Source organism: Nyctibius grandis, chromosome 5 (assembly GCF_013368605.1).
Source record: "Nyctibius grandis isolate bNycGra1 chromosome 5, bNycGra1.pri, whole genome shotgun sequence".
Classification (NCBI taxonomy): domain Eukaryota; kingdom Metazoa; phylum Chordata; class Aves; order Nyctibiiformes; family Nyctibiidae; genus Nyctibius; species Nyctibius grandis.
In genome coordinates this window covers 57,532,914-57,555,327 of record NC_090662.1, presented here as the reverse complement: position 1 = coordinate 57,555,327, position 22,414 = coordinate 57,532,914, and the positions used below count along the sequence as shown (strand labels likewise).

General features: G+C 42.8%; 4 protein-coding genes across 4 annotated transcripts; 2 read left to right on the top strand and 2 right to left on the bottom strand.

The window, feature by feature from the left end:
• Positions 1-4,497: 4,497 nt before the first annotated feature.
• Positions 4,498-5,138, top strand: LOC137664126 (histone H4). Its single transcript, XM_068401889.1, has one exon. It carries the CDS (start codon positions 4,509-4,511, stop codon positions 4,818-4,820), a length of 312 nt encoding a protein of 103 aa, XP_068257990.1. The 5' UTR covers positions 4,498-4,508; the 3' UTR covers positions 4,821-5,138.
• Positions 5,139-6,481: 1,343 nt separating this feature from the next.
• LOC137663967 (histone H3) lies at positions 6,482-7,204 on the top strand. Its single transcript, XM_068401676.1, has 2 exons — positions 6,482-6,952; positions 7,073-7,204. Exon 1 carries the CDS (start codon positions 6,500-6,502, stop codon positions 6,908-6,910), a length of 411 nt encoding a protein of 136 aa, XP_068257777.1. The 5' UTR covers positions 6,482-6,499; the 3' UTR covers positions 6,911-6,952; positions 7,073-7,204.
• A 4,258-nt stretch (positions 7,205-11,462) lies between these two features.
• Positions 11,463-12,017, bottom strand: LOC137663987 (histone H3). The gene has a single exon (XM_068401702.1). It carries the CDS (start codon positions 11,998-12,000, stop codon positions 11,590-11,592), a length of 411 nt encoding a protein of 136 aa, XP_068257803.1. The 5' UTR covers positions 12,001-12,017; the 3' UTR covers positions 11,463-11,589.
• Positions 12,018-13,290: 1,273 nt separating this feature from the next.
• Positions 13,291-13,812, bottom strand: LOC137664170 (histone H4). The gene has a single exon (XM_068401956.1). The coding sequence runs from the start codon at positions 13,803-13,805 to the stop codon at positions 13,494-13,496; it is 312 nt and encodes a 103-aa protein (XP_068258057.1). The 5' UTR covers positions 13,806-13,812; the 3' UTR covers positions 13,291-13,493.
• Between the last annotated feature and the right edge of the window lie 8,602 nt (positions 13,813-22,414).

Sequence of the window (22,414 nt, the reverse complement as noted above, 5' to 3'; positions counted from 1 at the left end):
TTTTTTTTTTTTGTGGTCTCTTTGCACTTCCATTGCCTTGAAAGATTTGTTCATCACTCCTGCAGGCCTTCTGCTGGAACATCAGTGAAATCCCAGTGATTGGTCTTCCCAAGGACTGCAAGGTTTGGTTTTCAGGATTGAGCTGCCAGGAGCTGTGGAAAGAATGAAATGTAGAAAAATAATAATAGGATTATTGTTCTCATCAAACATGGGAAACAATAAAAATAAACAAGCATAGTTCAGGACCTACACTAGCCATAAAAAAAGGAGTTCCTTTTGCTCTTTCAGCAACCAGTGTATGCTGGCGCTAGTCAAACAAGGCTGTATATACTGGGTCTGCATATTGCACATTCACACTCAGTTGTATGTAACTGCCCTAGTAAAAATGCACATTGCCATTGCCACTGCAGAGTTTTGCTACATCTTCCCTGCTTCTGTGTTTTCTCCACTGTAGATTTACCGTCTTCATAACAGAACTCTGTGCCCATTGCCTGGTTGCTTGCCTTTGACCACTTGGCTCTTAACTCCTTAAACAGTTTTCTCTTTCTGTCAGAGAGGACACTGAGCATTACCAGCATCTCTCTCCTGTCAGGACCAGATCTAGTGAGGATAGAGTTTGTGCACTCCTGAGGCAGGAGACTTCTTTCATTAAAAGGGGGTGTGTTTCAGACATATTTCCTCTTCTCCAGTGTCAAAGAAAAGCTAACTAAGTATTCCATGTGACAACTATCCCAAAAATCCTATTTGCCTCAGCAGGAAAAGCAAGCTACACAAGGGGAGTAAAGAATCTATTTTTTTTTTTCTCAGAAAAGGAACATTAAACAAAATGTGCCCTCCTCCCCCCCCAATAAATAAGGCGGAGGAACTAGTGACAACTGACATTGAAAAGGCTGAGGTACTCAGCCTTTTCTTTTGCCTCAGTTTTCACCGGCAATCACTCTTCCCCCATCTCTCAAGTCCCTGAACCTCAAGGCAGGGACTGGGGGAAGGAAGTCCCTCCTATCATAGAAGATTAGGTTTGAGACCATTTGAAGAACATGAACATACACAAGTCTGTGGGACCCAATGAGATGCATCTCAGGGTCCCGAAGGAATTGGCAGATGTAGTTGCTAAGCCATACTTCATCATACTTGAAAAGTCATTGCAGTTGGGTGAAGTTCCCAGAGACTGGAGAAAAGGGAATATCACAGCCGTTTTTAGAAAGGGTAATAAAGAGGACCTTGGGACCTACAGACCAGTCAGCCTCACCTCAGTGCCTGGTAAGATCATGGAATGGATCCTCCTGGAAGCTATGTTGAAACATACTGAAGACAGGGAAGTCATCAGAGGCAGCAAACATGGCTTCACCAAGGGCAAATCATGCCTGACTAATCTAGTGGCCTCCTACAATGGAGTGACTGCATCAGTAGATAAGGGAAGAGCAGCTGCTGTCATCTACCTGGACTTCTGTAAGGCCTTTGAAATGGTCCACCACAATGTTCTTTCCTCTAAATTGGAGAAGTATGGATTTAATAGATGGATTATTAAATGGATAAGGAATTGGCTGGATGGCTGTATCTTAAGAGTTACAGCCAATAGCTCGATGTCTAAATGGAAACCAGTAATGACTGTGGAAACCAGTAACGAGTGGTGTCCCTCAGGAGTTCCATACTGGGACCAGTACTGTTTCATATCTTCATCAGTGGCATAGATAGTGGGATGGAGTGCACCCTCGGGAAGTCTATGGATGACACCAAGCTGATGCAGCTGATTTGCTAGAGGGAAGGGATTCCATCCAGAGGGACCTTGACAGGCTGGAGGAGTGGGCGCATATGAACCCCATGAAGGGCCAAAAAAACAGTCAGAGGGCTGGAACACCTTTCTCGTGAAGAAAGGCTGAGAGAGTTGGGGAGCCTTCAGCCGAGAGAAGAAAAGGCTCCTGCAAGACCTTATTGTGGCCTTTCAATATATGAAGGGAGCTTATACGAAATACAGAGAAAGACTTTTCAGAAAGGCCTGTAGTGACAGGACAAGGGGCAATGGTTTTAAACTGAAAGAGGTTAGATTTGGATTGGACATAAGGAAGAAATTTTTTATTATGAAGGTAGTGGAACATTGGAACAGGTTGCCCAGAAAAGTTCTGGATGCCCCATCCCTGGAAGTGTTCAAAGTCAGGTTGGATGGGGCTTTCACTTGATCTAGTGAAAGATATCCTTACCCACAGCACAGGGGTTAGTCTACATGATCTTTGAACATCCCTTCAAATCCAAATGATTCTATGAATCTTAGCACCTTTCCAGAACATATTACATTTCTATCTCAAGTTACAGTTACAGTTTAATTTTATCAGACAGACCTAGTAGACCAGATGAAATTTAATGTATAATTTGGAATCACCTGGGAGGGAAGAAGAGAGGGAACTTGACTCCAACCTTGCTTCACTTAATGAGATGAATTTCTGACATGAGTTAAAAAACAGTGCTATGAACAAGTATGCATCTACTTATTTTTTAAAAAATCCATTTCCAAATGGGTTCTGACATTTGGCAAGGAGAGCGTGGAGAGAAGGAGACAGGCAGCAAGAGACAGGGGGAAACATTATATGTGGTCACAGATTCCCAGGCAGAAGCAGTTCATTATGGTAGCAGTATTATAGTACGAAGTTCTAACTTAATTTTATCCCAAGAAAAAAAGCAGAAACAAACCCTCAGCTTTCCAGAGCTCAGCAACTCATCAGGGACTGCATGGGAAGGTGATTTGGTGAAGCCCAGGATTGTCCAGTAACCTCATAGGAATAGTAATATCTCCCAGAAGGGGCCTGTGATACAGTCAAATTCCCAAGGACTGAGCAGGCTGAAGAACTGGATTTTCATGGCAGAATGGGTGCAGAGAGCTCTGCAGCAGGTAGTGCTAAACTACCCTGTTAATAAAATCCTGGGAACTTGCCTGTGTACTCAGAGAGCAATAAAGCCTGCAGCAAATGCTATACCAATGGTCTTTCATTACCAGTGCAGGATATAGCTACCTTCCTCTTGAAATCTTCTGTGGAGATGACCTGACTACAGAGTGCCCAGTTTCTCATAGTGGCCTGGTCTCCCACTAGCGTCCAGTCATGGTCCCTGAACTTCCCTCTCTGGAAGAAGCACACTGTCCCTAGGAAAGGGAACACCATGAACTTAGCTGTGGCATCCCCACTGTTTTTCAGAATTGTCTCCATAGCCCAACCTAGGATGCTGTCAAGTTCCATGTGGAACAGGACATTTGTTACTGGTTTGAGCCTTTAGGATGTCTCTTTCAGAGTCTTGGTGTTTGTCTTGCCTCATTTGGGTTTCCTTTGGGCCTATGCTGTGCATAGAATGATTGTGCATGAACAACACAGCAGACTACATTATTTTCATCTGCCAGTGAGGGACCACTGGAACAGTGATTTCTCTGCTAGCAGAAGCAACATCTGTATCTGTGGCCTATGCGAAAATAGTGATTGATTATTCATTAATCTTATGTTTTATCTTTATGAAAGGATACATTATATAATGCTGCTCAGCTTGTATGGGGAAAAAAAAAAACCAACCATGTCCATGAGAGGGCAGCAAAGCTCAGTATTGGAAACTTTTTTCACCCTTCATGGTCATTTTCAGGTCGAAAGCCAGCTACCGAAAGATTTTTGTTAAATATCGTTTCTTGTTTCAACAGTAAAACCTCAGGAGATTTTCTTCTCCAAAAAAAAGCAAAACCAGAGTTGAATACCTTCCTCCGAAGGACAAAAACACCCTTCTCTTTACATATTTAATTTTTCAATCTCTCTAAAAAATAGCCATGTCATTGTCTATGCCGTGACAAGAATGGAAAGTACTGTAAAAGTATTAGTCCAAAAGAACCGTTTTAACATAAAAAAATTAAAAGTGGAACATGTAAATGTTAAACTCTCGATTGGTGTACCTTTACTGCTCAACTCTCCTTGAGAAAACGTTCAGAAAGGGAGGGAAATGGAGCTGAGAAAAAAAATCAAGGAGGGGTAGAATTTCTCAGAAACATGGTTGGACAAATTTTGCTGCAAGGTGTGCCATTAAAAAACATGAGGAGCAGCCGTTTAGAACACTGAAGCTACACGTGAGAATCAATTCAACCAGGTGAAAATGCAATACATAACACATACTCATATTTAAAAATAATAGTTATAGTAAAAAATCAAAGAGTAATTTAGGCAGTTCGGTAACTGATACCTTTATATGATAGAGGTTTTATTTCTAAATAATCATGACGTATCAAAGATTTTAAAAAATATATAAATTATTATACACACGGGCACAATGCCTTTGCTATCTGAAAAAATCGAACGTATCGAACAAGGGCAGCAACACCGAATCGCTTGTGCCTCAGGAAGGGAAACGAGCACGAAACCCGCGAGGGCGAGCCCGAAGTCCCACCCCTCCTCGCTGCAGTCCTCAACCAGGTCGGCTCCCAATGCATAAACACCGCCGCGCCGCTATACTTTCTCTATTGCATTTCTCTGGAGTTCAACGGCAGAATGTCTGGCAGAGGCAAGGGTGGGAAGGGGCTCGGCAAGGGGGGCGCCAAGCGCCACCGCAAGGTGCTGCGCGACAACATCCAGGGCATCACCAAGCCGGCCATCCGGCGCCTGGCTCGGCGCGGCGGCGTGAAGCGCATCTCGGGGCTCATCTATGAGGAGACGCGCGGCGTGCTGAAGGTGTTTCTGGAGAACGTGATCCGTGATGCCGTCACCTACACGGAGCACGCCAAGAGGAAGACGGTTACGGCCATGGACGTGGTGTACGCTCTGAAGCGCCAGGGACGCACTCTCTACGGCTTCGGCGGCTAAAGCATTTTGCTCCCGGACCATCTCGAGAACCCAAAGGCTCTTTTAAGAGCCACCCACTTCCTCCTAAAAAGAGCTGTAATGTTGTTTTCTTTGAGAGGATATTTGAAGCAGCTACTATCCCATTTCTAGAACTTATTTAAACCAATGACTATGGAGTACTACTAAAAAGCTTTATAATTAGATAAGTGTGATTCTGTTTAAATTTTACTGTTAATGATGAAGTTGTCTTTGCTGTGGGAGACGCTTTTTTCTTTGTGTATTCCTTAAATTTGCTTGCAAACGTACCCCATTAAAAATCGTTTCAAGTGCTTATTGTAATAGCTGTATGTTTTCTTTATTGTGTTTTTTTTAATCTTCGCCAATTTAAGCATAATTATCGGGAATTTTATTCAATGTCTTGTAATTCTAAATTTTCATTTAACTGGGAGTAGATAATCCACTGAAAGGAACAAAGGGAAACCAGTTTATTACCTGGGGGAAAAAATGAAAGTTGCTCTGAGATGAACGTTTTCTTCTAAACAATTTTTTGCTTTATTATAGCCTGTCCTCAATTCTTTGTCAAGGTTTTTTTTTCCTTCTTTAAAGCTATTTTAGGAGTATATCTAATATAATTTTCTAGAATATATATTTTGAGGGGAGCGGGGACGGGACCATGAACAAAAATTATGACCCTGGCAACGCATCGCAAGAAAATGCGGCAAAGGAGCCTTGTGTGAAGGCTTTTCTCATTCTTGCGTACAGAGAACGCTCCCGTCCAGGGCGTGCTTCTAAAGTATTGGTGTTTTGTTTCTTTCATCACTGAAGGAAAAAAATGCAAAAACAGTTTTTCACGTTTCAACTGTCGGTTGTCATTGACCACTCGCAAACAACGGCGATCAATAAACACTCGCGGTCACTTCTGGTTTCCTCACAGCCTTAACGAGTACGGGCAAATTAAAAAATAAGAGTCCTTCCGTGTTCCTTTTTAAGGTCATCATTTCACAAATAATTTTATTGTCTAAGTATTGTCAAAGCGATGATTTTACCCGAGGATACTTATCTTCTCTCATGCCGATTTTCCTAGAGCAAAAAAAGTAACAGAAGAAAGATAGCTTAAAAGATGCAGCTCTATTGTTACAACTTGTTACATATTTGGTATAGCTACAAACTTGCGTTATTATTTCGTAATCGCCTCTCTCTGTGTTTTGAGGCACCGGGCCTCTCCCCTCTGCGGCGTTGGGGATAGTGTGCCTGTTACTATAGGAGTGAGCTCTCTACGGCATTGAAGGAAGTTTTTCCCACAAAAAAAAAAATCTTTTACAATAATATACGGTTTTAAGAACAGTTCCTGAATTTGAGCCTCCACCCGGCTTTTAGTCTGTCAGGAGACTGGCGGAGAGACAAAGCCGGAGAAGCGAAGGGATGTGAGCGCCGTGTCTGCAATACCCACCCCCCTCCCGCTCAGGGCGTTGGACTTGCACCGAGGGAGCCGGGACTCGGAGCTGCGGTGGGTGAGAGTGGGGGTGCGCGCAACGACGAATTCGGCTTCCTTGGGCCCGGCTGGGATTTCACGGTACCCAATGAGGTCGCGTTTCCCGCCGTCCAATCAGCGACGAGGCGGCTCTATAAATACCGCGCTGCGCAGCCACGGTTCTTTCTTCCTTTTTGTTTTTCTGGGAAAGGGTTGTAGCTGGTTGGTGATGGCGCGTACGAAGCAGACAGCGCGTAAGTCGACCGGTGGGAAGGCGCCCCGCAAGCAGCTGGCCACCAAGGCGGCCCGCAAGAGCGCGCCGGCCACGGGCGGCGTGAAGAAGCCGCACCGTTACCGGCCCGGCACGGTGGCGCTGCGCGAGATCCGGCGCTACCAGAAGTCGACGGAGCTGCTGATCCGCAAGCTGCCCTTCCAGCGCCTGGTGCGCGAGATCGCGCAGGACTTCAAGACCGATTTGCGCTTCCAGAGCTCGGCCGTGATGGCGCTGCAGGAGGCGAGCGAGGCGTACCTGGTGGGGCTCTTCGAGGACACCAACCTGTGCGCCATCCACGCCAAGCGCGTCACCATTATGCCCAAGGACATCCAGCTGGCGCGCCGCATCCGCGGCGAGCGCGCCTGAGCCTCCTGCCGCAGCCCCTCCCCGCTTCCGGCAGACACCGAGGTATCCCATATAGACCTAAAGGCTCTTTTAAGAGCCACCACATCCGCAATAAAAAGAGCTGTAACACTGTTTTTAAATGGACACGCTTTAGAAATAATGTTTTCTTTTTTTTTTTTCTAGGCTGTAACATTCGATTTTATGGTCACTGCTCCTCCTTTTGTTGGGGTTTGTTTGGGTTTGGATTTTTTTTCAGTTCTTATTTTACTACATTCCCTGCATATAATAAACTTTCGTCTTTTGCAAATACCACAAGGCTCTAAGTTTCCTTCTCTACAATTCACCGGGGTGCTCTGCAAATACTCAAGGGGAGTAACAGGCACTCCATGAACAATGGGTGGGGGAGGAGCGGCAAAACTGGAAAGGGAGCAGGGGTGAGGTCAAGTTTAAGGACGGTGAGCAGAGAACATCAGGGAGAACGGAGGTTTTTACATCTCTGTGACTGTGCCAGACTCGGAACAGCTCAGTGGGAAAAGGGGCGGGGGGAGGGAACACGCCTCGGTCCGGGACGGGCCCGTGCTTAAGAATGTTGCGCCTTAACCTCTCCCCGCTGGCTGGGTCTAGGCAAAAGCAGAAACTTTCCGCAACTCACAGGGATTGTGTTCCTGTTGAACCTGGCTAAGGCAGTCTGTTTTAAAGAGGGATGCCGTCTTGCTCCGGCATTTGTTAACACCACGAGGAAGAATATCTGTCTCAAATGATCGGTTTTGAGGCCGGTATCAAAACGATGGATGGCCATGCTGATGCGAGAGGGTGTGTGAGGTTTCTTTCTCACAGCACAGAAACATACCTACAAAGGCCAAGAAAATATGATTGAAAAGCACTGTACACAGGAATAACTGTCAATCAAGTTTGTTACCACTGATAACACAAAACTGGAAAAAAGTTAATGTATTTCCTGAGTTTGTGGTTTGGGGTTTTTTTTTTGGGGGGTGGTGTATAAGAGTTTTATTACAAATCTTGGAGTGGAAATTTGTGTATTCTTCCAATAATAAGTGTATATGTGTTTGTCTTTGAACTTGTACTTACCCAGGTAGTGATTACAAGATTTTATGTGGTCAGAAAACATGCTGAGTTGTCAGATTTCTGCAGTCAGATTTCTAGGATTCTTCAGAAGATACTGGCAAGATATATGCCTACATGTACGTCGCTTTCAACCTTCCTTACAAGGACCCACCTTTGCTTGAATCATTACTATGATATATGTACACAGGAGTAACCAGTCTAACAAGATCCTGAGCATTAAAATAGGAAGGTAAACATTGCACCTCAGATTCATAACTGTGAATAATTTTTGTTTCTCCCATTATTCTGGGAAATATCTTCCCATCTGTGAAAGCTCACAGTTAGTAGCCGGAGTGTAACAGCCCTGAGTTCTGGGTAGCACCGAAGGGAGCTATTAGAAGGCAGAGCAGACACCTGTTGTCATTAGAGGCTTCTGAGCACCACTTCATGCTTTCTTTTAGAGATGCTTGCAGCACTGTAGCTGGAAACTGTCAGAGGCAGTGCTGGGATGGAAAAGAAAAGAAAGTGGAAAGACTTGCTGAGTGTAGCAATCAGCCAAGATTAAGGTTTTTTGGGGGGTTTCTTTCCCCTTTTTTCTTCTTTTTTTTTTTTTTTTTTTTGTCCCACATAAAGCCCCCTGGATGAGTTTGTTGATCTTCATGGCCTTATTTTGAAACCAGGTTCCAATGGAAGCAGAGCGCTGAAGTGTAACCAAGTGATGCATGGAATGGCTGTGCAGTCTGTAGTGAACAGAGGAGCTAGTCTATTTTTTGATTTTGTCTTTCAAACAATGTATAAGTTTTTTTGAGATAGATTTCACCTCTATTTATTTGTATGTAAATTAAAACCTTTTCAGAGTTTGTAGTGTATTATCAGTATAAAATAAACCTAAATGATAAAGAAAATATTGGCAGGTTTTGGAATTGAAGTTTTATACTATAGCATAACTAAGATCTCTCCTTATCTTGGGAGGCAGCATGATGCAAGAAGAGACTTTTCACTTACAGCCTGGGGAGTGAAGGAAACCTTCCAACAGGCCACAAAAGTTCTATGTTCTCTTAAAAGTCAGATGACAAAAGAATAATCTCAGTCCTTGCTTTTACTGCTTCACTTGTCCTAAAGCTTATTCAACGTTAACCAGAAAAAAAAAAGGAACTCTGTCTTATTTCTAACAAGTGCCACTTTGTTAACACTGTAAGATCTTACCCAGTTCTTTTTAGTAATTTTACTAGATAGTAGTGATACCAAACCTGGGAACACAGACAACTTATTAACTACTTATCAGTCACAATTAATAATTTCCTCATTCACTTTTGAGAGCAGATTGTACAGTTTGGTATCAGTGAGGGCTCCTTACAGAGCCTGGGTGTGCACTATAAGCAGGTGCCAGTGTCTGCTTCAGTAAGCTAGTTTTTGTTCACCCCATGACCTCACTATTTATTTACAGTTGTAACAAGTCCAAGGTTTTAGCCATTGTAACCTTTCCTAACCTCGAAGTGGTGCCTCGCTACAAACTTAAGTCATTTCAGTTTAATAATACACTGCTAAGTTGGAACAACAATTAGAATGAGGATGGAGCCTACTGAAGTCTTAGAGTATAGCCACACATATAGTTAATTTTAAAATCGTAATCCTATATTCCTTTCAAATTACACTTATAGGCACAGTCTCTGTGCTATTCCACCAATAGCATTTCCACTTTCAGCTTCATAAAATTGTCACCCCATACTCTGCAAGTGGTGATGTACAAAGAGATGAATCGAATAGAATATTTCAGTTGGAAGGGACCTACAACGATCATGTAGTCCAACTGCGAAGTAGCTTCTTTCATTTGATCTACCATATCGTACTGTTGGAATCGCAAAAAATAAAGCCAGATGGATAAAGCTGGGTGTTGCTAGGGTAGAGGGCACTGGAAAAGACAGAGGTGGATGAATACTGAGAAGAATTAAAATTTGTGAGTGAAGGAAGTGTATATATATATATATATGTGTGTATATACATGTAGAAAATATACATATATGTGTGTATAAACATTCATACCTACATCATTATGCTATGAATATTACTTGTATCTACCATGTTTTACCTCCTGTGTAGTGTTTCAGAAACACACCCTGTGAAACTTCTTTCAGGGTTCCCCAGGTGCCACATTCCAATACTGGAATTTTCATTTCAGACCAATTTGGCTGGTAACATTTACAGAAATGTATTGCACAGGCCAGGCTGCACTATCAAGGGCATAGGAAAAGATGCTGTGACAACAAAGAAGCAAAACCATAGGAATCTGAATGTTTTCTTTGTGAATGAATAGGAAAGGGGACTTCTCTGAAATATTAAAACAGCTAGAGTCTGCAAGACTTGACACCATCAACCAAGAAATTGAAGTGAAATATAAAGGCCAGCTGCAATTTCCTGACTACAAAACTTTATTGAATCAACTAAAATCTAGTAAATATTGACCTTCTGATCCCCCCATGTGTACTCCTCTACTGACTCCACCTTCTTTTTATCATCAAACACGAAATGCTTGTCCTCAATTCTCAAAATCATACAAGTGTATTTCCCACAGGCCTCTCACCCATTACAAAGCTGACAAGGCTCGACAGACACTTCCTTTCCCCCAGCTGTTTTGGTCCCAAACAAAAGCCACGAAACTTTCCCCTGTACCGGTGGTCTCCATTTTATTTTGAAAATGGGAGGGAGGACTTCTCAGGAATATCCACCAGATTCTCTGCTTTTTCCAAGCTCTCCTTTGTCCTCTACTCCAGCTGTTCCTCGAAGTCATAAAGCAAACAAAGAATATTGAGAATATAAATGACAATTAGACTAATTTATTGAATTTCCCATTTTTATCCCTTGCATCAGGCTTATCAGCTAAGCGCTTTTGTTTTATTCATGTGATACTTGGAGAGGTAGGCCTCTCAGGTATCTAGTACAGTGTTACAATTTTTAGAGCACATCATAGTAAAAGCAATGATAGAGTACACCTAACATCAAATCTTCTTTAATAAAATGCAGTTTGAAGCGTGAAGCTTATCTTCCAATACTAACTCAAGTTATGCCTTCCACATTGTTTAAAAGTAAAAACCTACACCACTCTGTTAAAACTGCTGCAAATTAAGTATTTTACAGGAAGCAGCAAGTCTGGCAAGGGGGACAGGGAAGAATTATTGTAGGCTGTCTGTCCCACACCACTTTCTTTTTTGTTAAGTTTATATCTCTTGCCATGCTTATAAAATTAAGTCTATTCTTCATTTACCTTACCTGAAAACTCATTTTTCTGATTTCTGCAGTTACTTATTCCATAGAGTCGAGTAGATATTTCCAAGCACCTCAGTAAAATAGCACATAACGCTTTCTGCTCGAAAAAAATCAAGCAGTTTAATGTGACTGCTTAGGAGACTTTACTAACGTGTTTTTACTGTAAGTGCGGTATCTCATTGCAAAGTTGTCTTAACAAGTATCCAAAGAAATCAGGTAAGCACAGATTAGAGAAAGAAGACAAACTAAATCATAGGAGTACTAGTACTGATAACCACAGCTCTCTTGTGCAATATAGTGGCTCTTAAAAGAGCCTTTAGGGTGCGGGGATGAAGTTCAGGATCACGGAGCAGGGACCTGCGGCAGGAGGCTCAAGCGCGCTCGCCGCGGATGCGGCGCGCCAGCTGGATGTCCTTGGGCATAATGGTGACGCGCTTGGCGTGGATGGCGCACAGGTTGGTGTCCTCGAAAAGCCCCACCAGGTACGCCTCGCTCGCCTCCTGCAGCGCCATCACGGCCGAGCTCTGGAAGCGCAGGTCGGTCTTGAAGTCCTGCGCGATCTCGCGCACCAGGCGCTGGAAGGGCAGCTTGCGGATCAGCAGCTCCGTCGACTTCTGGTAGCGCCGGATCTCGCGCAGCGCCACCGTGCCGGGCCGGTAACGGTGCGGCTTCTTCACGCCGCCCGTGGCCGGCGCGCTCTTGCGGGCCGCCTTGGTGGCCAGCTGCTTGCGGGGCGCCTTCCCACCGGTCGACTTACGCGCTGTCTGCTTCGTACGCGCCATCACTCTATGAGCACCGAACCTCTTCTCGTAACCAGGGCTACAGAGTGAAAGTGTTTTGGCTCCGCGGCTCCTTTTATAGCGTGTTCTCCTCTCTGATTGGCTGGCAGTAACGGAGCGTTGTTACTGGATACTTTCAAATTCGAAAAGCCACGTCAGAAGCGCGCGCCTTTTCGCCAACCGCCCAACGGCCCTCATCCTCCCCCTGTCTTGCACTCGCTGCTGTTGCTTTCGGTTTTATCTATTTCTTATAGCAATTTTTATAACCTATTTCGAAAATGAAGACCCTTAGCAAAAGTTGTTTAAAAACGGAACGGGTAAGTGTAAAGCGCACTATCTTGAACGCAGAGAGCATTCATGTTTATTTTGTTCTAATTCACTAAGGTTTGAGCTTTGAAAAATAAGTGTTGTACAGATATTCCTCAATAGGAATCTTATAACGGTAATTTGGGGCTGGAGGAGGGCAGGAGTTGTTGGATTTCGCGTGTTTTGTTTTGTTTTTTTTTTTAATCTGGAAATAGTCGAAAGTAATACTGTAGCTGATATGGTTAAAGGCTTTTATGCTGAGATGAATCGCACGTGAAAAATCTTCTAATTCAAGGGATACTGTTTTCAACACTTTGAATTTCTTTCAGCACAAGAAGTATTCACAGGCTGTTGCTTGTTGAAATACAAGCTTTGCAGTCCGTGAGCTTTCTGTTTTCCCCTCTGCATGTTTCTGTTGTGCTTTCCTAGCTAGGAGAGTTGTCCCTAGAGCCCAAGTAGAGAAGGGCCTTCGGGCGAAGGGAGAATTCCTCCGGCTGCTCCGGCCCTGATTTGAAAGTAAAAGCTTCCTAAGCTTGAACACACTGACACACAAGGAATAATGGATGGATCCCTAAAAGCCACTTTCAAAGGCTCGAGATAATTTCGGTATTTAAAGATTCATGACAAGGGCTTCAGGGGGCGACCAGCTGTAACACCTTCCACCCCGCGCCCGTACATTTCAATGTGCCGGGCATCATTACAGTGATTAACATCGTTTAAATACAAATACGTATCTATTTCTGCTAATGTTTACTCAATTAGTGAAAAAACACAGACCACAACGAGAGGTGCCCGCAGGGCGATGTGTACCTGCCTCTGAGCTGGGCCACTCCAGACAAGAGCTTTGCTATTCAGCTCATTTTTCAGATGAGAAGAAAAAAGTTCTACATTTTATTAGATTCCAATTACAGTGCTGATACTGAGACAAACAGCTTTATCCGTTCCTTCAATAGAACGGACTTTTAACACATTAGTAATACACATTTAGTTATCAAACAATTAACTGCCACTTAAAAGCCATCTCTGTAGTTATTCACCCATAAAAAATAGGCTTAAATAATAGAAACGAAAATCAGAGAACATTTGCTTTCCTTCTACCAACTTTGAAGTAATACAGCTCTTTTCCACTTCAAGTGGGTGGCTCTTAGAAGAGCCTTTGGGTTCTCGAGATGGTCCGGGAGCGAAATGCTTTAGCCGCCGAAGCCGTAGAGAGTGCGTCCCTGGCGCTTCAGGGCGTACACCACGTCCATGGCCGTAACCGTCTTCCTCTTGGCGTGCTCCGTGTAGGTGACGGCATCACGGATCACGTTCTCCAGAAACACCTTCAGCACGCCGCGCGTCTCCTCATAGATGAGCCCCGAGATGCGCTTCACGCCGCCGCGCCGAGCCAGGCGCCGGATGGCCGGCTTGGTGATGCCCTGGATGTTGTCGCGCAGCACCTTGCGGTGGCGCTTGGCGCCCCCCTTGCCGAGCCCCTTCCCACCCTTGCCTCTGCCAGACATACTGCCGTTAAACTCTGCAGAATAGAAATAGAGAAAGTGTGGCGGCGCGGCGGTGTTTATGCATTGGGAGCCGACCTGGTTGAGGACTGCAGCGAGGAGGGGCGGGGGGCTCGCCAGTTTTTTCTGCCTCCGTCACAGCGCGTGATGGAACACCGCTTGCTGTTACCTGTGAAATGGTGCTATAGGGTCTACAAAGTAAACAAAAAATTACAACTCCTCCCTCAAAATAAAAATCCCCACGACGTACATGTACGTAACTATTGGAACGTTTTTTTCCTCCCTCTTTGGGTTTGTAGAAACCAATTTGCCATGCATGTGTTTGTGTATTTTTATTTTCTTGCCATGACTGAGGTTTGTTTGAAGTACTTTAAATTCCCATTATTTTTATGCTACTGTTCATTTATGGTTTCGGTTTTTTTTTGTTTTCAGAGTTATATAAACTTTTCTTCAGGAGTCTTAATGGTTGGAAATCTGCCTTTACTCTCTTCCGGGAAATTTCCACAATATCTGTGCAGTCAGGTTTTCTAATATATTGACTTTGTATTTTGCTTTCCATTTCCCATTTCTAAAACTGGATGTGTGATACTCTTTTCCAATTTTTATGTAACAAATTTTGAGTCTCTAAGCACATGTTAACTAGAGGCAGAATATAAACTTTTTAATATTTTTACCTTTATATTGGACAGTCTAATATAGTTTTACTAATTTTGCTCATTTGGAGTTACTGCTGTGTGGATTTTTTTTCCGTACCTTTTACAACATGTCCCTTAGCATAACTATAGATTTTAATTTTTGCTACCTTAATTAGTAAGAAAATCACCTTTATTTTGTACTGCAGATGAAGCTTTTCAATCTTTAGCTGTTTTGTGCATCAAAGTCTATTCTGGAAAGAGACATGATTCTGAATTAGTGTTTATGAAAATAAGAAGCAATCCTTGTCTAAGGATGCTACAAATGTCACAGTATAAGAACATCCTGAGCTGGGATAACTACTAGACTAACACATAAACAATTCTTTCAGTTTTTAAAAAGAAAACAATGTTATCTGATTTTCTTCACTTCAGAAAATGTGTATATTAAGAAACTGAGGAATGAACTTTGCTTTTTCCCTCTTCCAATATGAGACAACCCTCACTGAACTGTTCTAATCAGCTACTATATTTCACTCAGTAGAGGCATGTGCAGTTTTTATCTAAGCTGTAGCAACTGTCCTTCCTGTTGTAGAGGTGCAGAGGAATGATTAGGTACAGTAGGGAGTCTCCTTAGAACTGGTATAGTCCTAAGCATACCTCTTTTCTCTTCCTGGGAGGATTGAATAGATGAGCTGAGTATGATGCTGGGGCTTAAAAAATGTATTATGTTTGCTACAGTTGTTGTTTATACAGAACTGATAAGTAAGAAAACTAAACAAACTTGAGCCTTTTCTGCTGTTACTAACCTGAAGAAGGATTCCAGAATAGTTTTGGGTTGGTTTTTTCTTTTTTAATCATGACTTTCTTTTCTTCACTTGCTGGTGCTTCATTAGCAGCAGAACACCACATTTCAGTACCCCTCCCTTTTTGCTCCACAAACCCTGCCCATACTTAATAGCGACAGTGCTCCAGCAAGAGCACTTAAACCTTTGTACATTTAGCACATATGTAGATTAAGGAAAGATTCACAACAAGATACAATCAAGACAGATTTAATTCTGCAAGACAGAGGCAAATAACTAAGCCTCCAGTGTGATGAGAACACTTGCCGTCTAACCTCATGATTTTTACACTCAGCTTTTGGTTTCCATTTTTCAGCTGCCTTGCCTATATTCTGGTTTTGCATCCTCTAGGTAATTAATATGATGTTTTTTCATACATGTTTAAAGTCTAGCACAATCAGGTAGGGCTCCTGTAACGTATTGTCTGTATCAATAACCTCAGGGTAAGTAATTAGAATATTCAATTATTGATTTAATCCTGACTTAAAAAACATCATTTATGAAATGCTAACAGAACTTCAGGCTTCAAGTTTTAGATCAATATTAGACAATAACATTACTGTCAGACATTATCTTGTAAGAATATATATGAATAAACTTCTGGAAAGGTATTAGTATTTTTCAAACTAGCAGTTCTGAATTTTGTATGAGTATTGGACAGATTTTCATATTCCTTGTTCTTTTCACTCACTGGCAGCTGGTGCTTCATTCTCTATTCAAAATATTCTCTGCCACTTTCAAAGGGAAAATGGAATCGCAATCTGTCTTTTGAGAATGAGACAGGTTGTACAGACCCCTGCTTTGCACAGTTACCACGCTCCTGTGATCTGCCGTGCTGAAAACATAGCAGATCTCATCTGGACTATCTTGGGGAAAGAAACAAATTGTTCCCTTGTACTGAAAACCTGGGCACTTTTGACAGACCAGCACACCCCCACAGTGGAGGAGAGCTCAAAGGAGAAGGGCAAAAAGACAATGAGCTTGAGGAATAATGTACTGCAAAGAAAGCTGCACTTAACACCAGGGAGACTGGAAGGTTACCATGGTTTTACATAAAACGGCTGCACCAGTGAATCATCAGCTTCCCTCAGACAACTAACAAAGAATACTGTCTTCTTGAGCAAGCCAGACCAGCATGAAGGGTGGGGAGGGGGGACAGTGCATATGTGGCTCAGCCCAACATAAAGTATAAAAACTAGATGACAAATAAAACAAAGTTTGATGAGAGTAATGGGCTTGAGATGGTTTCAACCAACATATTCCTTCCCAGTGACGGGGAGGCCCCGCATTGTGACAATGAGCATATAAAGATGAGTAATGAGATTCATGTTTGCACTGTGATCCAGCTGTATATTGCAAATGCTATATTATGCTTGTGATGCGATTTCAGCACATTGCTGTATCACTCCACTAAATCAAAATCCCATGTAATGCCAAATATGCTCAATAAGGAAATTTTATGTTAAACATTGAACTCTCCTCATGTGTAATATCTAAAAGAACTTGGCTGGAGAATATTCAGCTCTGACAACACAGAGATGTGGTCAGCTGGGACCTGTCTCTACACGTGGGTAAGACCATAAACTGCACAAGATCTGGCTTCTTTGGTACAGTTCAGGCTTCTAAATCTACCCCAGTTGTCCTTGTTCTTTGTATCCCTGTGCCCACATACCCCACCTTCGGTTCAGTATGTCAGCCACGCTACAAAGCTGTGCTTACTGAGATCGAGCTGACGACATGATTTTGGTAAGGAAGATTTTAAGCACAGAAAGCTTTTATCTTGAGACTGAGGCCCAAGTCAACATTTGCATGTGTGGATTTGCAATTTGGAAGGAATTTCCTGTCAGTAGCATAGTTGCAGAAGTGGTTTATGTTGCGTAAGTAAAACTGGCAAATAATGTCATCTAATGTTTAAATGTTTAGATATTACAGCTATCAGTGTCCCATGTGTTGATCATATCTATCTATTTGATAGGAATGACAGAGATTTGGGGGCACTTCGATCGTGAATTTAGTCTAACGATTGGTACTTTGATAACTAATTTCATCTCTCCCTTCCCTCTTCCCCACTAGCTAAGACAGTCAGAGGTGAAGAGCCCCATTCTCACCTTTTTATTTAAAGGCTCCTATCAGTCAGAGGTACAAGAGGTTGGGCTGCAGCCCTGGTTTGCACTATTTCCAACCTCCTTCTTGCTGCCAAATTCAGAAACTACACAGGAACTGATAAATCAAGAAAAGACCTCTGTCATGGCCCAGCAGCCTAGGCTGACCTTTGAGGATGCAGTTTGCCAGGCACAGAGAGTGGGTTCTTACAGATCAGGGGCAAAATTTTCCAGAAGTCATCTCGCTTTCCCTGCGCCATGCCAGCTGTGGGCAAGGGCAAGTGCATGTTCTCTGAGTCACTGCTGTGTTGCTCTGCAAACCAGCAGGAGATGGATGCCTTTTCCTCATGGAAAACAACATCACAGGATTAGTCTCCACAACACCAGATCGCAGGAAAGGACACTGCACACGCACTTCCGAAGGAATATCGTTCTTCGCAGGCGCTGATATCCAAGCACTCGCATGGCCCTGCCACCACTCACACCTCCTCCTCACCAGGCCAGAAATTTCAGGGTTCCTTTCAAAGCAATGCTGTTTGTGCTAGAAGTGCAAAAATATACTTTCTGGGGTGTTTCGCTCACACAGCAATGTACCAACTGTCAGGACAGCTGTTCATGGCCAGCCTAGCATGACTCTGGAGTCGTGAGTGTGATGTGTCTCACTCTGTCTTGGAAGGAGAAAGCTTTCATGGGCTTCATCCCCACCACACCATGCACAAGCTGCAGACATGCTGAGATACGTAGGTTCCTCTTTCCCCCCTTATCAAAGTCTTAGGAAACATCCACTCATGACTTCTGATTGCAGCCTGGCTGTTTCCCCAATCTACAGCTGGTCTGCTCCCTTGGCAGGAGCAGGGTGCTGGCAGGCTCACTGAATAGCTGGTATAGCTGAATAGGTCTATGAAGAAAGACTGGAGGAACTCCTAGACCAGATTCGAGGAATTGGGAAGATAGTAATATACACAGTTCCTCATGTGAATTTGTTTCAGGACATGGGAGAGAAGAGATAGAGTCAATAGTCTGCAACTGGGGGTAGACATCCCTTTGCCCATGTTGTCCTTGCTGGGCCTGGGCTTCTCCCAGAAAAACACCAAAGGATCAAGCACAGTCAGACCTGTCCAACAGGTACTCCAGGTGGCTTGCCAGGAACAGGGTGGCCCAGGTAGTTCAGAGCTCTGTAGCACACCACGCAAATCTGCTCCTGCATTTGGGTAAGGGGCAGCGAAAAGTAAACCAACTATTCAGCAACCACAGCTGACACTTGACTTCTTCTCTTTAATCCTTACTCTGCTTTCTAAACTGGCATCTGAAGCACCACAGGTGTCCTGATACATTGACTATTGATTAAGCTAGAAAGACATATCATGAAAGCATTGTAAGCACAAAGTTTCCTGCACAGCTAAGACTGATCAGCTTCTCTCCTTTCCTGGCTCCTGCAGAGCCGCACTGGGCAGTAAGTTTTCCCATTGAACTCTGTCAACTCTTATAGACTTGCAAGTACTTAAGAGCAGCTGAAGTACTGCCCTGTCCAAACTGTGTCTGCGGGGCATAGTTTTCCAAGTAATGAATCTACTGTGGACATCCCTATAAGAATGTATTGAATTTTATCCTGGGCTGAGTGTTTCTGGAGGAAGCCAAATCTGGAAAATGGTGACGTACATTGTGTCAGTGTCTCCAGACACTACTGCTGTGTTTTGTCTTTGTTAGAGTAATACTGGTTTGGAAAACCAAATACTTCGGTTGGAAACCCCAGCTGCTTCCAGGGTTTTATTTATGCTTAGGCTCTGGACACAGCAGCAGGCTTGCCTATAAGGATCCAGCAGTCGAGAAAGACACCACAACCCCCAGGTCCCGTCCAGGTCAGACCAGTCATTTCCCAGTCTATGCTGATGCAAGTAGCTGTTCTGCTTCGTGTGCAGAACTTTGCACTTCTCTTTTACAAACTGCACAAGATTTCTTTTGGCCTATACCTTAAGTTTATTAAAGTCCCTTATAATTGAATGTCTGTCTTTTGACTCTGTCTACCCTTCCTAATTTAGTATCATCCACACATGCTAAGGGTACATTCTCTCTCATCATCCAGGTCGTTCCAGAAAACACCAAATAATATCAGGTATTCAGCCCTGGGGCATTCTTTTCTTTATTGGTTGCCCACAGACACTAAGTTGTTAACTACAGACCTTTGACCCTGTGCTACAGACAATTTTCAAACATCTAACAGCCTGCTAATCCTGCCCGTACCGCCTCAGATCCCAAATGAGGATTCCATGGGAGATGGTTAAAAAAATATTACTAAATGCCAACTGTATTGCATCCAGCACTCCTCCCTTGTTCACACAGACACTCTCTGGTCTATAGTTCTATGATAATTACCAATACCTAGACATGAGCAATTTTTGTTGCCCTCTACCCATCATCAAGAGTCAACCGAACCCATTTTATTTCTGATACTTACTCAGTCTCACTGATTCTTGGAGACCCCACTACCTTCCCAAGTAACATTTTCTACTCCATATTAGAAATTATTTCCTTACTGCTAACTTGCAGCAGTGAAGAACATTAGTTCTTGTTTTATTCATATGTTCCTTGAATTTGTCTGAGCTGGTAATTAGTACAACTCGATATCAATGAGATATTCCTTCCCCAGGGTGTGCTGAGTCTGTAAACCTAAGCAAAGCATAAATCTGTAACCCAGAACGCTTTATTCTGTGCTTAGCCCTTGCTCATATTCTTCAGATATCTTAAGAGTAACAGAGCGGTTGCATAGGATGGGTGAAGAGCTGGGTCTACTGCGTATCATCTCAGGTAAGCTTTCAGCATCCTATTTTCCTTCATTCAACATTAAGAGCTAGAACTACCTTTGATAACTTAGGAAATGGCATCTAATGACATGTACATCCCGAGTGCCACTGAAGAGGCAGGATGTATGTTTTTTATATTGATGACTTAGTTTCAATTTCCATCTCTGACTGAATCAGTATTTGCAATCTGACTCACAAAAAAAGAATTGTCATTTGTCTGTGTTGTGCACCTGGGAGAACAGGCAGCATGTGACATAGGTTCAGATACCACATTTAATTTTTTTCCAGGCACTCAGAGTTATAGCTAGGGTTACATTTTCACACTTTTGAATGTAAGTCCCTAGTATTTCTGTATTTACCTGCTTTCTCTCTTTCTTCAGCTGAAAACAATACAAAATATATAGTCTACATAGCTCAGTAGAACAAAATCCTCCTCTTAACTGGGATTCCTATGTTTAATACTACTATTAATGATAATTCTCAGTCACAGAAATGGGAGAGAGAAAAGTAAATGGAGTGAGAGATGAGTAAATGGGTGGAGAAAAGTAAAACTTCATTACAAGAGGATCTCTGATCCACAGGCTTTCAGCATCTGGAAGGAATATTTTGATGCTTTAGGCTGTCATTTTTCTGCACAGACAAAGAGATTTTGAAACTGATTCATTAAAATGCACAGCCCTTTTTTTTTTTTGCTAGTTAGCAAATATTTAATCATTATGGCAGGCAGGAGAGTCACCTCTCCCCACCTTTTGATCACCCCAGAATGTAAGGATTTTTTTTAAAGTGGCAGTTTTGCCGAGACTCCAACTAGCCTTAACAAATCCTACATTCATGGAAAACATGATCAATGAGCCAAATCAAGGTAACTCAAACTGGTCTTGACAAGCCTTTAAACTAAGGACTGTGTGAGAGATAACAATGTTTTTTGAAGCTACCTTTATTTAACTACCAAAATTTTAAAAGTGACAGGAGTGCTACTCAGGGTTAATCTGTACACGAGTTTCACAAATTAACCTGGAGAAATATTATTTGCAAAACAATACTAAGGGAAATTATTGTTTCCCTCCAATCAGCACTGGTGAAACCCATCTGGAATGCAGTGTCCAGTTATGGGTTCCCCAGTGCAACAGAAACATGGACATAACTGGAGTGAGACCAGTGAAGGGCCACAAAGATTATAAAGGGACTGGAGCATCTCTCATATAGGTAGAGGCTGAAAGGGCTGAGACTGTTCACTCGGAAGACGAGAAGTCTCAGAGGAGTCTTATCCATGTGTTCAGATACCTGATGGCAGGGAATAAAGGAGACAAAACCAGAGTCTTCTCAGTACTGCCCAGGGCAGGAGGCAATGGGCACAAACTGAAACACAGGAAGTTCTACTCAAACATAAGAAAGAATTTTTTGGAATAGGCTACCCAGAGAGGTTGTAGTGTCTCCCTGACCATTCTTTGAGCGTGGGGGTAGGACATTAGGTGTTAGACTAGAAGGCAAGATACTTTTTTTAGGAGGTGGTGATTGCCCTAACACTGAAATACCTGTCAGTGTATTTTTGTTAGCTTAGTTGAAAGATACAGCCTTCTTTACTACTGTACATCTTAACTCTTCTTTACTATATAAACATTGTAATTGCTGAATCAGTATTGTCAATATAGTTGCAGCACGCCAGAGACTTGGCTAATGTCTTTTGATCTTGGTATGGGGTTTTTATTGTTAATATTGAGACTGATTACTTGAATGTCTGCAAAACCATTCTTTGTCAAGAAGATAGCACGCTTCAAATAAAAGTTTGTCATTTCTCTGGGTCTTCACCACGCTAACAATAGTAATTGTGATTAAATGAGTGTAGGCTTTCAGCAAAATTTGGCTAATCAGTTTATCATCTGGATTGCTCTCCTCCTGCAGTCTGAATGGCTAATCTGCCTCCATTTGTCTAATGTCTAATCTGTTTCTCCTCCATGTGGAGCTTCTGTCTTGATAAGAAACTAATCAAGTGTTTTCTCTGCTATACAGTTCCTTATGTTATATGTAAACTATTTTTCTTTTGAAGATCCTTGCATTGGAAAATGCACTGGCATTTTGTAGGATCTTCTGTAATCTGCACTAGCACCTATACTGCTAATGAAGGAAGGAAGTCAGGGCATGTTGTGTGATGATGCATGGAAATGAGGTTCTGTTTTGGGAAAGTAAGGGTATGCATTTTAAGGAGGCATAAGGAATTGGTTTGAGGTCCTG

What these genes read in the sequence shown, in the direction of transcription:
- LOC137664126 (XM_068401889.1), top strand. Translation starts at nt 4,509, where the DNA reads ATGTCTGGCAGAGGCAAGGGTGGGAAGGGGCTCGGCAAGGGGGGCGCC.
- LOC137663967 (XM_068401676.1), top strand. Translation starts at nt 6,500, where the DNA reads ATGGCGCGTACGAAGCAGACAGCGCGTAAGTCGACCGGTGGGAAGGCG.
- LOC137663987 (XM_068401702.1), bottom strand. Translation starts at nt 12,000, where the DNA reads ATGGCGCGTACGAAGCAGACAGCGCGTAAGTCGACCGGTGGGAAGGCG.
- LOC137664170 (XM_068401956.1), bottom strand. Translation starts at nt 13,805, where the DNA reads ATGTCTGGCAGAGGCAAGGGTGGGAAGGGGCTCGGCAAGGGGGGCGCC.